At 47.8% G+C, this 16,117-nt stretch overlaps 1 protein-coding gene across 2 annotated transcripts in view; it reads right to left on the bottom strand.

The window, feature by feature from the left end:
* The window catches only part of VPS53 (VPS53 subunit of GARP complex), a 172,080-nt gene that overhangs the window by 12,553 nt on the left and 143,410 nt on the right, over nt 1–16,117 (bottom strand). For both annotated transcript variants that reach the window (XM_012461778.2, XM_021667278.2), the window contains 2 exons: nt 8,344–8,492; nt 3,921–3,990 (listed from right to left, as the gene is read on the bottom strand). In XM_012461778.2, the coding sequence (XP_012317201.2) occupies nt 3,921–3,990; nt 8,344–8,492 (219 nt within the window). The remainder of the gene's footprint in view (nt 1–3,920; nt 3,991–8,343; nt 8,493–16,117) is intronic.

The raw sequence follows: 16,117 nt of genomic DNA on the forward strand, positions 1-16,117 counted from the left end.
GCTATGAACATTTGTGTACAAGTTTTTCAGTGAACACATTTTTTTCAATTCTTTTTTTTCTTTGAGACAGTCTCACTCTGTCACCCAATCTGGAGTACAGTGGTGCAATCTCACTCACTGCAACCTCTGCCTCCCAGGTTCAAGTGATTCTCCTGCCTCAGCCTCCCAGGTAGTTGGCATTACAGGCACACACCACCATGCCCGGCTAATTTTTGTACTTTTAGTAGAAACAGGGTTTCACCATCTTGGCCAGACTGGTCTTGAACTCCTGACCTCAGGTGATCTGCCCGCCTCAGCCTCCAAAAGTGCTGGGATTACAGTGTGAGCCACTGCACCTGGCCTTTTTCAACTCTTTTGGGTATATATCTAGGAGTATAATTGCTGGGGCATGTGGTAACTATGTAAATGCCAAACTCTTTTCCTAAATGGCTGCACCATTTTTGCATTACTACCAGGAATGTACACATGTCCTCCTTTCACCAAATCTTCTTTGGAATTGATTTGTATACATGGTGTGTGATAAAGGTCAAGATTTTTTTTTTTCCAATATGGATATCCAATTATCCAGCACTATTTACTGAAAAGACTCTCTTTCCCAAACTGAATTATGCCACTTTTGTCATAAATCAAATGTCTACATATGTGCGGGTCTATTTCTGAACTCAAATCTGTTCTGTCAGCCTACTTGTCCCTGGGGCCAGTGCCGCACTGCTCTAATTACAATACTATTACAATAAGTCTTGATATCCTGAGCTTTACCTCCTCCAGTTCTAAGATTATTTTAGCTGTTGTTTTCTGTATTTTCATCTAACTTTTAAAATCAGCTTATCAGTTCACACACACACACACACACACACACACACACACACACACACACCCTTGCTGGGATTCCACTGTATCTATAGATTAATAGATACAGTAATTGGGATTGAATTGTATCTATAGATTAATTTTGGAATAATTTACCACTTTTTAAATTTTTATTTCTTATTGGGCAGCCTCCTCAGTCACAGTAGGCTCGGAAGACTCCACATTTATTTCTTTATGAGTCTTTTGTATCAATGAACATGAGCTATCTTGTCATTTTAAAGGTCCTTGAGGATTCTGTGTCTTAATATTGTACAGTTTTCTGTGTAGAAGACTTGTACATTTTTGACAGATTTATTCCCAGGTATTTAATGTTTCCTGGTGCTACTGTAAATGATGTCATTTAAGGCTGGGAGTCATGGCTCATGCCTGTAAGCAGGATTTTGGGAGGCTTAGGAGGGTGGATTGCTTAAGGCTAAGAGTTTGAGGTAAGCCTGGGTGACACAGGGAGGGAGACCCTACATCTATGGGAAAAAAAAAAAAAAGGCCAGGCATGGTAGTACATTCCTGTAGTCAAAGCTACTTGGGAAGTTGAGGCAGGAGGATTGCTTGAGCCCAGGAGTTAAGACTGCAGTGAGCTGTGATTGTGCTCACAGTTATACTCACTCCAGCCTGGGCAACAGAGCAAAAAAACAAACAAGTATTTCATTCAAGAGGTTCATTTTTAAATTGTTTGCTGCTGGTATATAAAAATGTATTTTAGGCCAGCGCGGTAGCTCACGCCTGTAATCCCAGCACTTTGGGAGACCAAGGTGGGTGGATCACGAGGTCAGGAGATTGAGACCATCCTGGCCAACATGGTGAAACCCCATCTCTAGTAAAAGACAAAAAAATTAGCCAGGCATGGTGGCGGATGCCTGTAGTCCCAGCTACTTGGGAGGCTGAGGCAGAAGAATCACTTGAACCCAGGAGGAGGAGGATCCAGTGAGCTGAGATCACCCCACTGAACTCCAGCCTGGTGACAGAGCAAGACTCCATCTCAAAAAAAAAAACCAAAACCAAACAAAACAAAAAAGAAAAGAAATATATTTTAAAATACTGACCTATAGCCAGCAACCCTGCTAAATTTATATTCCAATAGTTTATTGGTAGATCCTTTTGGATTTATCACAATTACATTTGCCATGAAAAATGAGTTTAGTTTTCTCCTTTCTAATCTGTATATATTTTGTTTCTTTTAAAAATATTTTATTTTTTGCCTTGTTGTCCTAGCCAGGACTTCAATGACAACATGGGATAGAAACAGTGACGATGGACATTCTTGTCTTATCCCTCATCTCAAGGGAGAGAAAAGCTTTCATAGGTGACCACAGCTGTAAGACTAATTAATGACCCTGCGAATCCCACAAGATTATGTGAGAATCACAGACTAGCAAGAAGCATTATAAATATCGGCATGGGTCAGTTCCTCATGCCCTTGCAATTGCTCAAGAGGACTCTGGGGCCCAAAGATAAATAACTCACTTTATACAGTACTCAGAAGAGAATAAAGAGCAGAAAACGTTTCCTGTCCCATTTTCAGCATAAGTATTAAAGCACAACCTAAATTTAGGATCTAGCACCCTGGCAGCACAGCAGACATGGCTGAGGTTGGGCGGAACCTTAGCTTCCAATGCCACGGCTTTTGTTCCAGTTGGGATGGCAGCCGCTCCGTGACTCAAGGCCACGTCTGTTTCTGTCTGTGAATACTGCTGAGTTAACTGGACTCTGATGGTTCTGCTGCCTAAGTGAACACGCCCACAGCTTCAAGGCCCAGACATCAGGGCAAACACAGGCTAGGCTAAACCTGCACTCATGTGAGAATCCCTCAGGGGCCACGCTGCCCTGCAGTTCCCACCTATGACCTCCCCAGTCTGAGCTTGTCAAGATCCACACTCCCCGACTGCCCACTTGCACTGGCCTGGGGTCTGACTAAGTAAACTTCAGTTCCTGCAGATGGTTTTCTCATCCACACCTCAAAATGGAAGTAAACGTATGATCTGTGGTTTGTTAAAAAAAAAAATGATGGAAGTAAACACTGAATGAATTGATATTTTTCTGAAGATACTGGGTTTAGGTCTGAGTTTATTATAATTGTTAAAATATTCTTTTTTTTGCAGGGGAAATAGAGTCTTCCTCTGTCGCTCAGTCTTCAGTGCAGTGGCACGATCACAGCCCACTGTAACCTCCACCTCCTGGGTTCAAAGAATCCTCCAACCTCAGCCTCCTGAGCAGCTGGGATTTTAAGTGTATACTATTACCGTGCCTAGCTAATATTTTATTTTTTTGAGAGACAGTGGTTTCACTATGATGCCCAGGCTGGTCTTGAACTCCTGGCCTCAATTGATCCTCCCTCATCTCAGCCTCCTGTCACTGGGATTTATTTATTTACTTTACTTTTTTTTTTAAGATGGAGTCTTACTCTGTTGCCCAGGCTGGAGTGCAGTGCCACGATCTCAGCTCACCACAACCTCCACTTCCCAGGTTCAAGCAATTCTGTCTCAGCCTACTGAGTAGCTGGGACTACAGGCATGTACCACCATGCCCGGCTAATTTTTGTATTTTTAATAGAGATGGGGTTTCACCATGTTGGCCAGGCTGCTCTCAAACTCCTGACCTCAAGTGATGCACCTGCCTTGGCCTCCCAACCTTGCTTGGCTAATTTTTGTATGTTTAATAGAAAAGGGGTTTTACGACGTTGGCCAGGCTGGTCTGGAATTCCTGACCTCAGGTGATCTGCCCGCTCTGGCCTCCTGAAGTGCTGGGGTTACAGCATAAGCTGCCCCCATGCCCAGCTACCTTTACTTACTGGAGTGTGAGCACTAGGAAGCAGGGACCTTTCTGTGGTGCTTGTTGTGTTATACTTTGCACCCAGACCTTAGTAGGCATTCAAACAAAATTTTTTAAAATAAACGGAAGAATGAATTAAGAAACCTTCCAGGTCAGTCATCATACTGTCCCCAAACAGGGGAATCATCAATTTTATTCCTCCCAAGGAGATCTGTCCTACACAGATATGTGTTTGATCTTCAACAAAAGCCGTCCGGCAAATGCCGACACCAAATCCATCTCACCTGTTCTGCTCCTACCATGCTAATCGGCTTGCACTTGAAGAGGTGGGTGATGAATTTGGGAATGAAGGAGCTGTGGATAAAAAAGCGACAAATTAGGCTTATCTCTCTCTCTGTTTTGAGACAGAGTTTCACTCTGGAGTGTAGTGGCGCGATCTCGGCTCACTGTAACCTCTGCCTTCCAAGTTCAAGCGATTCTTCTGTCTCAGCCTCCCGGGTAGCTGGGGTTACAGGTGCCCACCACCATACTGACTAATTTTTGTATTTTTAGTAGAGATGGGGTTTCACCATGTTGACCAGGATGGTCTTGATCTCTTGACCTCGTGATCCACCTGTCTCGGCCTCCCAAAGTACTGGGATTACAGGCATGAGCTATTGCTCCGGGCCAAGGCCGGGCTTCCCTGACGCTCCATCCTCTTTCCCCGGCCTCATCCACTGTGCCTGGCCGGGCTTCCCCGACGCTCCATCCTCTGTCCCCAGCCTTATCCACTGCACCTGGCCAGGCTTCCCCGACGCTCCATCCTCTGTCCCCAGCCTCATCCACTGCGCCTGGCCGGGCTTCCCCGACACTTCATTCTCTGTCCCTGGCCTCATCCACTGCGCCTGGCCGGGCTTCCCCGATGCTCCATCTTCTGTACCCAGCCTCATCCTGCTAAGCCCTGGCCTCCCAGTGCTTCAACCCAACTGAGCCCCTTGAGGATCCCATGATTCTGCAGGCACAATGCTCTGTGCCTCCACTGTTCCCTCACTTGGAGTGCCTTTCCTAGAAGGGACTTGGGTCAGTACATACGCACCTCTCAGATCCTGTTTAACATCTCCGGAAAGCCTTTCTTCCGTTGCCTTCGCCATACTCTACATGGAGTCCACAGGCCTCTATCCTAACAGCTAACCCACTTCATTACACTTACTTGCTTATGTGTCTATTTCGCTTCACCTGACTGTTAGGGCATATGAAGATGGGGCCATGTTTACCAAGCCAAAGCACTGAACTCTGGGTCTGAGATACAGGAGATGCTCAAGTGAATGTACATTGAAGAAATCAGTTGTTTTTTTTAGACAGTCTTGCTCTGTTGCCCAGGCTGGAATGCAGTGGTGCAATCTTGGCTCACTGCAACCTCTGCCTCCCGGGTTCAAGTGATTCTCATGCCTCAGCCTCCTGAGTAGCTGGGATCGTAGGCGTGCGCATACTTCACACCCAGCTAAATTTTATATTTTTTCATTTTTATATTTTTTAATTTTCAGTAGAGCCTGTTGGCCAGGCTGGTCTCAAACTCCTGGCCTCAAGTGATCCGCTCACCTCGGCCCCACAAAGCGCTGGGATTGTACAGGCGTGAGCCACGGCACCTGGCCATCTTCCACTTTAATGTCAGCTTGGTATCAGCACTTTACCAGGAAGTTACTATGTGACTTCTCCTTTCATCCTCCCAAGCACTATTACAAGAGCTGTCTGAATGGAGGAGAATTGGCCCAGTGGGTTAGGGAAGTTGCTTGTGGTTCAACTGCAGCTTCACCAGGCTGTGGACTCTGATGTCTCAATAGGAAAGGCAGCTGTTGCTCAAGACAGTAAACAGAGGTAAGAGGAAACACTTATGGGTTTGCGCTGGTGGGGTAGAAAGGAAGTTACAGGAAAGGAAATTGGGGTGCAGAGATCAGATCTGGGAGATGGCTTGCTGATCAGGAAGGAGAGCAAACAAGGGCCTATTTGGAAGAGATTCTTTGGTGCTGTAAACCAGAGCCAGGCAGGAGATGTGAGACTGAATCCATGACCAATTGCAACTGGCTGGTAACCTAAGTTGTTTCACATTAGAATGAGCTTTGGGCTGGGCACAGTGGCTCATGTCTATAATCCCAGCACTCTGAGAGGCCGAGGCAGGCAGACTGCTGGAGTCCAGCAGTTTGAGACCAGCCTGGTCCTACCATGACGAAATCTCATCTCCACAAAAAATACAAAAATTAGCTGTATTGCTTAACTAGGTGTGGTGGTGTGTGGCTGTAATCCTGCTATTTAGGAGGCTGAGGTGGGAGAATCACCTAAGCCCAGGAGACTGGGCTGCAGTGAACTGTGACTGCATCACTGCACTCCAGCCTGGGTAACGGAGTGAAACCCTCTATCAAAAATAAATAAATAAATAATAATAATAATAAAAGACAGCTTTGGCTGTGCCCTTGAACTGGCTCTCTCTGTACCAGTCTACAGGTGGGGGTGGGGGGGATAAAAGGAGCAGACACACATCCTTTGAGGAGAAGACCAAGCAATGTGCTGGGTAACTGCCAAGGGCTCTTCTGCCATCAGGGGGGTGGTGGCCATTGCCTTTGGCCAGGGAAGAGTCTCCTCACAACGCCCACCTCTGTTAAGCAGGATTTTACAAGGATGAGAAGACACCATGGATGAAAACGCAACATCACTTTCTAGATCCCAGGCTGAGCAATTCCAGATGAGATGGGCATCCAATCCCCAGTGCACTCAACCTGGGCTTAGACATGGAATTCAAGGTCTCTGAGAGAATGTGAGGCTGGTGCTGGGAGGTGCTGGGACTGGCTAAGTCAGTGGGCTCCATATTCACTTTAACAAAAGCTCAATCAGACCCCTGAGCAGCCAGCCTGGAGATTTTCAGTCACAGTACACTTTTACAGAGGCGCTGCTTCTACCAGCAGTTATGGGGAGTGTCACAGTGTGATTTATTAGCAGTGCTTTTAACACACTAATGAGCACCCAGGGAGGGAGGGAATTTCAACTCCTGGTCCATCTGCCTTACTGCAGACAGGAATGCCTCCCTGCAGAGTCCACTCTATCCTTTCTTGACAAACTAGAGTAACACTGACACCACAAGCCGCTCCATAGTTGTTAGTCCTGAGGGGATTGTTTGTGAAGTAGATTTGGGGAAGGCAGAAATGGAGTCCTAACTCACCATCTGGGGCCTGGACGAGGAACAACCCAAATACAGTAGCTTGGACTGGGGTGACCCTCCTGAAGCCCTTCCCGAGAAGTTTGCCAAAATGCCTGCTTGATAACTGGTCAGGGGAGATGCTGACCCTCGACACTGCCTGCTATCACAGGAAATGGGGCTACAGCCAGGTGGCAATCAGCAGAGGACCAAACTATTTCCCTTGCCTCAAAACTCAGGCCAGAAATGGCCACATACGAGGATACAGCAGAAAGACACTGGCTCAGGTGCTCTGCCCACCTTGGCCATGCAGGAAGACACTGGCTCAGGTGCACTCCGCCCGCCTTGGCCATGGCAGGAAGACACTGGCTCAGGTGCTCTGCCAGCCTTGGCCATGGCAGGAAGACACTGGCTCAGGTGCACTCCGCCCGCCTTGGCCATAGAGCTCCATGACTTGCTCGTCCCAATTTCTAGTACCTTCCTTGGACCAAGCACGTGTACAAGTATTAATAGATAAATTCTAGCAGCCATGATAAAAAAATGCCAGGGGAGGGAGGACAAGAAGGCTGGAAAGAAACAGAACTGATGGCTCCTACCCTTGAAAGGCTCATAAGCCAGCCAGAGACAAAATGTATCTATGAAATCCCTGAAAAGGCACTGTAATTATCCAAACTCGGGCAAGGGGGGTGACGCCTGCACATTTCAAACAGTAGGCCCCATTCATTTCCGTGTGCCATGACCTGGCTGGGGGCTGCACTGCTGTTACTGTTGCCTATGACTTTATGTGGACAATTTGATTTTATTATGATGCTTCTTTTGCATACAAATTAAAATTAGTACTGCAGGCACCAGAATGAACCCCAGCTGGATGCTTGGGACACCCAAACTGTGGGGATGCTGGTGGGAACTATGGTTTTAAAAACAATGCAGCTGAGTGTGACACTGGAGTGGTGGCCGCATGTCACCCTATGTTTGTCCAAACCCATGGAGTGTACAGCTCCAAGAATGACCCAGGTAAACCATGAAGTCCGGTGACAATGATGTGTCAGTGCAGGCTTATCAGCTGTAACACGTTGTGTGTGTGTGTGTGTGTATGTGTGTCGGGGGGTATCGGTAATGGAAGACTGTGCATGTGTGGGGTTGGATACTGCTTTGTGTGTGTGTGGGGGTTATCGGTAATGGAAGACTGTGCATGTGTGGGGTTGGATACTGCTTTGTGTGTGTGGGGGGGGTATCGGTAATGGAAGACTGTGCATGTGTGGGGTTGGATACTGCTTTGTGTGTGTGGTGGGGGTATCGGCAATGGAAGACTGTGCATGGGTGGGGTCAGGTACCACTGTGTGTGTGTGTGTGTGTGTGTGTGTGTATGTGTGTGTGTGTGAGAGAGAGAAGGTATTGGTAATGGAAGACTGTGCACGTGTGGGGTCGGGTACACAGGAAATCTCTGTACTCTACCCCATTTGGCTGTGAATGCTGAAACTGTTCTAAAACATAAAGTCTATTAAAAAAAAAAACAGAGATGAGAAGATCTCAGGACTTACTTTGCAAATTTAATGCAGAATTGAGTGAAGTACTTCCGTGTGGAAGCCAGGTTGTCACGGATGATGGGCACGTTCTGCTTGATGTGAAGGATGACAGAAGTGACGTAGGGGCTCTGGTCACCGACATGCTCTACATTCTGCCACTGCATCTGAAATGGAGACAGGACAACGTGTTGGATCTTCACAGGACAGTGTCACCTGTTACTGGGGAAGGGAAGGGCTGCAGTGGAAATCAGGTCGCAGCTCCGTATCACAGCAATCAGACCCTTTTGTCTTGAGAATTTGTCTTATCATTCTGTTGGGACTGATACTCAAGATAAAGATGAGTGTGCCCAGCTGACCCCGACAGTGAAGTGAACCTAGGACAGAAACAAGCGTGCCCAGCTGACCCTGAGAGTGAAGTGCACCCAGGCCCTCTCCTTTTCCTGCCTTGTCCTCAGCATGCCTGATACAGCCCCCCTCCCCAGCAAAGCTGCCCTCCTGCGACGGATCCTGCTGCCCTGCCTGCCAAGTGCCCACTGCAGGGACTGCAGCGGAGCGGGGAGGGACCTCGACTCCTGAGCTGACCGGCAGCCTGGGAGAGCAGAGTGGTGGCTGGTAGCCGATGAGAAGCCTGGAGAGGAATTAAGACACCCTTCTCTTCAGTAAACTGGGAGGAGTCTGGGATTCTTTAAAATAGAAAACTGGAAATGATAGGGTATGTGGGGATGTTGCTTCAGAATCATATGAGATTACTGGGAAGAGTTGTAGATGAAATAAGATCATGAAGCTGAGGGACAGGTACGTGAGGCCGACCATACTGTTTCCTCTACTTTTGAATATGTTTAAATATTTTCATAATAAAACATTTAAAGAGGTATGCATGTAGAATCTTACAATCCTAAAAACCTTTGGGATTGTGTCAGGATTTTAATAAAGGGAAGGCAAAGAGAATCTCTGGTAGGGTAGAGAGAGGGTACAATGGAGATGTGGGTAACAGGGCCCGAGCCGGGTGCAGGGAGAGAATGTTGCTGAGGGCACTGATGTGGTCCCTGGCCAGGCAGCGAACAAAAGTGACAGAGCTGCTTCAACCCAAGCACTAACCACACACTCTGAAGACACCTAAAGCTGCTGGATTCCTGGACCACGTGGCTCTAACCACAGGCTCTGCAGACACCTCAGTAAAGAGGCTGGATTCCTAGACTACGTGGCACTAACCACACACTCTGAAGGCACCTCAGTAAGGTGGCTGGATTCCCACGTGGCTCTAACCACAGACTCTGCAGACACCTCAGTAAAGGGGCTGGATTCCTGGACTATGTGGCACTAACCACACACTCTGAAGACACCTCAGTAAAGTGGCTGGATTTTTGGATTACGTGGCACTAACCACACACTCTGAAGACACCTCAGTAAAGTGGCTGGATTTTTGGATTACGTGGCACTAACCACACGCTCTGAAGACTCTTCAGTAAAGCAGCTGGATTCCTGGACTATGTGGCTCTGACCACATGCTCTAGAAGACGCCTCAGTAAAGCAGCTGGATTTCTGGACTATGTGGCTCTAACCACACACTCTGGAAGATGCCTCAGTAAAGTGGCTAAATTCCTGGCCTACCGTGGCTCTAACCACACGGTCTGCAAGACATCTCAGTAAAGTGGCTGGATTCCTGGACTACGTGGCACTAACCACACGTGCTGGAAGACACCTCAGTAAAGCGGCTGGATTCCTGGAGTACGTGGCACTAACCACACGCTCTGGAAGACACCTCAGTAAAGCGGCTGGATTCCTGGACTACGTGGCACTAACCACACGCTCTGCAAGACATCTCAGTAAAGTGGCTGGATTCCTGGACTACGTGGCACTAACCACATGCTCTGAAGATACCTCAGTAAAGCGGCTGGATTCCTGGACTACGTGGCACTAACCACCCGCTCTGGAAGACACCTCAGTAAAGCAGCTAGATTCCTGGACTATGTGGCACTAACCACACACTCTGGAAGACACCTCAGTAAAGCAGCTGGATTCCTGGACTACGTGGCTCTAACCACACGTGCTGGAAGACACCTCAGTAAAGTGGCTGGATTCCTGGACTACGTGGCATTAACCACACGCTCTGGAAGACACCTCAGTAAAGCGGCTGGATTCCTGGACTACGTGGCACTAACCACACGCTCTGACGCCTCAGTAAAGTGGCTGGATTCCTGGACTACATGGCTCTAACTACATGCTCTGGAGACATCTCAGTAAAGTGGCTGGATTCCCAGACTACATGGCTCTAACCACATGCTCTGGAGACACCTCAGTAACGTGGCTGGATTCCTGGACTATATGACTCTAACTACATGCTCTGGAGACACCTCAGTAAAGTGGCTGGACTCCTGGACTACGTGGCTCTAACTACATGCTCTGGAGACATCTCAGTAAAGTGGCTGGATTCCTGGACTATGTGGCTCTAACCACACGCTCTGGAAGACACCTCAGTAAAGTGGCTGGATTCCTGGACTATGTGGCTCTAGCTACATGCTCTGGAGACATCTCAGTAAAGTGGCTGGATTCCTGGACTATGTGGCTCTAACTACATGCTCTGGAGACACTTCAGTAAAGTGGCTGGATTCCCGGACTATGTGGCTCTAACTACATGCTCTGGAGACACCTCAGTAAAGTGGCTGGATTCCTGGACTACGTGGCACTAACCACACACTCTGGAAGACACCTCAGTAAAGCAGCTGGATTCCTGTACTACGTGGCACTAACCACACGTGCTGGAAGACACCTCAGTAAAGTGGCTGGATTCCTGGACTACGTGGCACTAACCACACGTGCTGGAAGACACCTCAGTAAAGCGGCTGGATTCCTGGACTACATGGCACTAACCACATGCGCTGGAAGACACCTCAGTAAAGCGGCTGGATTCCTGGACTACATGGCTCTAACCATACGCTCTGGAAGACGCCTCAGTAACGTGGCTGGATTCCTGGATTACGTGGCTCTAACTACATGCTCTGGAGACACCTCAGTAAAGTGGCTGGATTCCTGGACTATGTGGCTCTAACTACATGCTCTGGAGACACCTCAGTAAAGTGGCTGGACTCCTGGACTACGTGGCTCTAACTACATGCTCTGGAGCCATCTCAGTAAAGTGGCTGGATTCCTGGACTACGTGGCTCTAACCACACACTCTGGAAGACATCTCAGTAAAGTGGCTGGATTCCCAGACTACATGGCTCTAACCACATGCTCTGGAGACACCTCAGTAAAGTGGCTGGATTCCTGGACTATGTGGCTCTAACTACATGCTCTGGAGACACCTCAGTAAAGTGGCTGGACTCCTGGACTACGTGGCTCTAACTACATGCTCTGGAGCCATCTCAGTAAAGTGGCTGGATTCCTGGACTACGTGGCTCTAACCACACACTCTGGAAGACATCTCAGTAAAGTGGCTGGATTCCTGGACTATGTGGCTCTAGCTACATGCTCTGGAGACATCTTAGTAAAGTGGCTGGATTCCCAGACTACATGGCTCTAACCACATGCTCTGGAGACACCTCAGTAAAGTGGCTGGATTCCTGGACTATGTGGCTCTAACTACATGCTCTGGAGACACCTCAGTAAAGTGGCTGGATTTCTGGACTATGAGGCACTAACCACACGCTCTGGAAGACACCTCAGTAAAGTGGCTGGATTCCTGGACTACGTAGCTCTAACCATGTGCTCTGGAGACACCTCAGTAAAGTGGCTGGATTCCTGGACTACGTGGCTCTAACCACACACTCTGGAAGACACCTCAGTAAAGTGGCTGGATTCCTGGACTACGTGGCACTCGGCAGCACTCACTCGTGGGAACTTAGGCGACAATGCTGCAGTGTGACATCTCCCAAGGGCATAGCAGGAGACAGGCACAGTACCAGCTCCCAGCCTGTCCCGGGGCTGCAGGGAAGGGCACTCTAATCTCTAACCCTGAAGAGCAGGCACATGCTGGAGGGGTTCTGCTGAGTCAGCCTCTCACAGCAGAGTTGGATGGTCTGTTAAAAAGATCCTAAGCCAAACACAAGCCATATAATATGTTCATAGAAGGAGGTCAGTAGTTCTGAGGTCTTGCTGTCTCTGGCAAGAAACCACTATTTTTATAGAGCTCTTGGGGAAAGGAAAAATTCAATATCAAGAGAACTTGTTTAAAAGAATCACACTGTACAGGGATGATTCCCGGGCCGTGGGAAGCTCAAATGACTCCTAATGTTTCTTCAAATCAGCAGATAGTGTATGCTAAACGCTTGAAGGATGTGCACACACAGAACCACAGAAAAGCAGGAAGGGACCTGCATCTTCATTTCAGAGATAAGAAAACCAAGGCCCAGCAACACGAAGACTCCCATGCAAGGTTTCCTGACCAGGCTCCACACAGGAAAAAGAACTCTAATTTATTACCAGGAAAACCAGAAACAAACCAGGAAGAAACAGTAGAGAGGTCTAATATGGACTGACTTAATACTCTAATGCTCTGGTTATGTGAAATGTTTTCTTCATTACCTTTTATCTTACTTAAGAGGCTTCTTTCTCCATTTGATTTGGAAGATGTGACTCATCCAATGAGCATCCTAGGTGATTTTCAATGAGCTCATCGGGTGAGGCCAAACTGGATAGGTGCCGTTAAGTCATCAGCTATTCCTCAGCTCTGCAGCAAGATTTGGAGCAGAATGTTCAGGGTAGACACTGTGAACCAGGCAGGGCTTGATGCTCCCAGCGCCAATTGACATGAACCTCTCCCATGGTGATGACTATTACTTTCTAAGCTGGCAGCTTTGTATATTTCATAATCTCAAAACAGCTTATAAGCAATTATCTCAACATGACAGCTCTCCATTAAAGAAGGAGGCCATAGAAAGAGGCAGTGACATGCCCTGTCACCAGTTACAAAGCAGCTCAAAGCAAGACTGAGCAAAGGGCCTGGGATTTCCTCGCATTCTCATTGGTTATTCTGCACGTGTCACCTAACTACTCCTGAGAATCACTGGTTATTACACATGTGCGTCACCTAACCCCTCCTCAGAATCACTGGTTATTACACAGGCGCATCACCTAACCCTTCCTGAGAATCACTGGTTATTACACACGTGCGTCATCTAACCCCTCCTGAGAATCACTGGTTATTACACACGCGCATCACCTAACTCCTCCTGAGAATCACTGGTTATTCCATATGCCTGTCACCTAACTCCTCCTGAGAATCACTGGTTATTACACACGCGCGTCACCTAACTCCTCCTGAGAATCACTGGTTATTACACACGCGCATCACCTAACTCCTCCTGAGAATCACTGGTTATTCCATATGCCTGTCACCTAACTCCTCCTGAGAATCACTGGTTATTACACACGCGCGTCACGTAACTCCTCCTGAGAATCACTGGTTATTACACACGCGCATCACCTAACCCCTCCTGAGAATCACTGGTTATTCCATATGCCTGTCACCTAACTCCTCCTGAGAATCACTGGTTATTACACACGCGCGTCACCTAACTCCTCCTGAGAATCACTGGTTATTACACACGCGCATCACCTAACTCCTCCTGAGAATCACTGGTTATTCCATATGCCTGTCACCTAACTCCTCCTGAGAATCACTGGTTATTACACACGTGCGTCACCTAACTCCTCCTGAGAATCACTGGTTATTACACACGCGCATCACCTAACTCCTCCTGAGAATCACTGGTTATGACACACGCGCGTCACCTAACTCCTCCTGAGAATCACTGGTTATTACACACGCGCGTCACCGAGCTCCTCCTGAGAATCACTGGTTATTCCTCATGCGCATCACCTAGCTCCTCCTGAGAATCACTGGTTATTACACACGCGCGTCACCTAACTCCTCCTGAGAATCACTGGTTATTACACACGCGCATCACCTAGCCTCCTGAGAATCACTGGTTATTCCATATGCCTGTCACCTAACTCCTCCTGAGAATCACTGGTTATTCCATATGCCTGTCACCTAACTCCTCCTGAGAATCACTGGTTATTACACACGCGCATCACCTAACTCCTCCTGAGAATCACTGGTTATGACACACGTGCGTCACCTAACTCCTCCTGAGAATCACTGGTTATTACACACGCGCGTCACCGAGCTCCTCCTGAGAATCACTGGTTATTCCTCATGCGCATCACCTAGCTCCTCCTGAGAATCACTGGTTATTACACACGTGCGTCACCGAGCTCCTCCTGAGAATCACTGGTTATTACACATGCGCATCACCTAGCCTCCTGAGAATCACTGGTTATCACACACCCGTGTCACCTAACTCCTCCTGAGAATCACTGGTTATTACACATGCATATCACCTCACTCCTCCTGAGAATCACTGGTTATTACACACAAGCGCATCACCTAACTCCTCCTGAGAATCACTGGTTATTACACACGCGCATCACCTAGCCTCCTGAGAATCACTGGTTATTACACACGCGCATCACCTAGCCTCCTGAGAATCACTGGTTATTACACACACGCATCACCTAGCTCCTCCTGAGAATCACTGGTTATTCTGCACGTGTCACCTAACCCCTCCTGAGAATCACTGGATATTACACACGCACATCACCTAACCCCTCCTGAGAATCACTGGTTATTACACACGCACCTCACCTAACCCCTCCTGAGAATCACTGGTTATCACCCACGCGTGTCACCTAACTCCTCCTGAGAATCACTGGTTATTACACACGCGCGTCACCTAACTCCTCCTTAGAATCACTGGTTATTACACACGCGCATCACCTAGCCTCCTAGAATCACTGGTTATTACACACGCGCATCACCTAGCCTCCTGAGAATCACTGGTTATTACACACGCGCATCACCTAGCCTCCTGAGAATCACTGGTTATTACACACGCGCATCACCTAGCTCCTCCTGAGAATCACTGGTTATTCTGCACGTGTCACCTAACTCCTCCTGAGAATCACTGGTTATTACACATGCGCGTCACCTAACTCCTCCTGAGAATCACTGGTTATTACACACGCGCATCACCTAGCCTCCTGAGAATCACTGGTTATTACACACGCACATCACCTAGCCTCCTGAGAATCACTGGTTATTACACACGCGCATCACCTAGCTCCTCCTGAGAATCACTGGTTATTCTGCACGTGTCACCTAACCCCTCCTGAGAATCACTGGTTATTACACATGCGCGTCACCTAACTCCTCCTGAGAATCACTGGTTATTACACACACGCGTCACCTAACTCCTCCTGAGAATCACTGGTTATTACACATGCGCGTCACCTAGCCTCCTGAGAATCACTGGTTATTCGTCACATGTCACCTAACCCCTCCTGAGAATCACTGGTTATTACACACACGCGCATCACCTAACTCCTCCTGAGAATCACTGGTTATTACACACGCGCATCACCTAACCCCTCCTGAGAATCACTGGTTATTACAGACACGCGTCACCTAACCCCTCCTGTGAATCACTGGTTATTCCATATGCCTGTCACCTAACTCCTCCTGAGAATCACTGGCCAAGTTAATATGTGTCCACATTTGGAATATATGTGAAAAGAACTGATTTGCTTGAATAAATTGGCTGGGCACTATTCCATTGGTCAAGTTAAAAGAAGCAATTAGCAAAGGCTAAGTGGAAGCATGATTTTAAATTTAAGTCAGCTTAGTGAACTAAGAAAATGATTTAAGTACTAGAAAACAGTAAAAGTTGACCTTGCCTGGAGTATTTTTTAAAAATGTAGCACACTCCTATAGTCTCAGCTGAGGGAG

The sequence above is a fragment of the Aotus nancymaae genome, unplaced genomic scaffold (genome assembly GCF_030222135.1).
Source record: "Aotus nancymaae isolate 86718 unplaced genomic scaffold, 86718_ANA_hifiasm-v0.15.2.pri h1tg000018l, whole genome shotgun sequence".
Lineage (NCBI taxonomy): Eukaryota > Metazoa > Chordata > Mammalia > Primates > Aotidae > Aotus > Aotus nancymaae.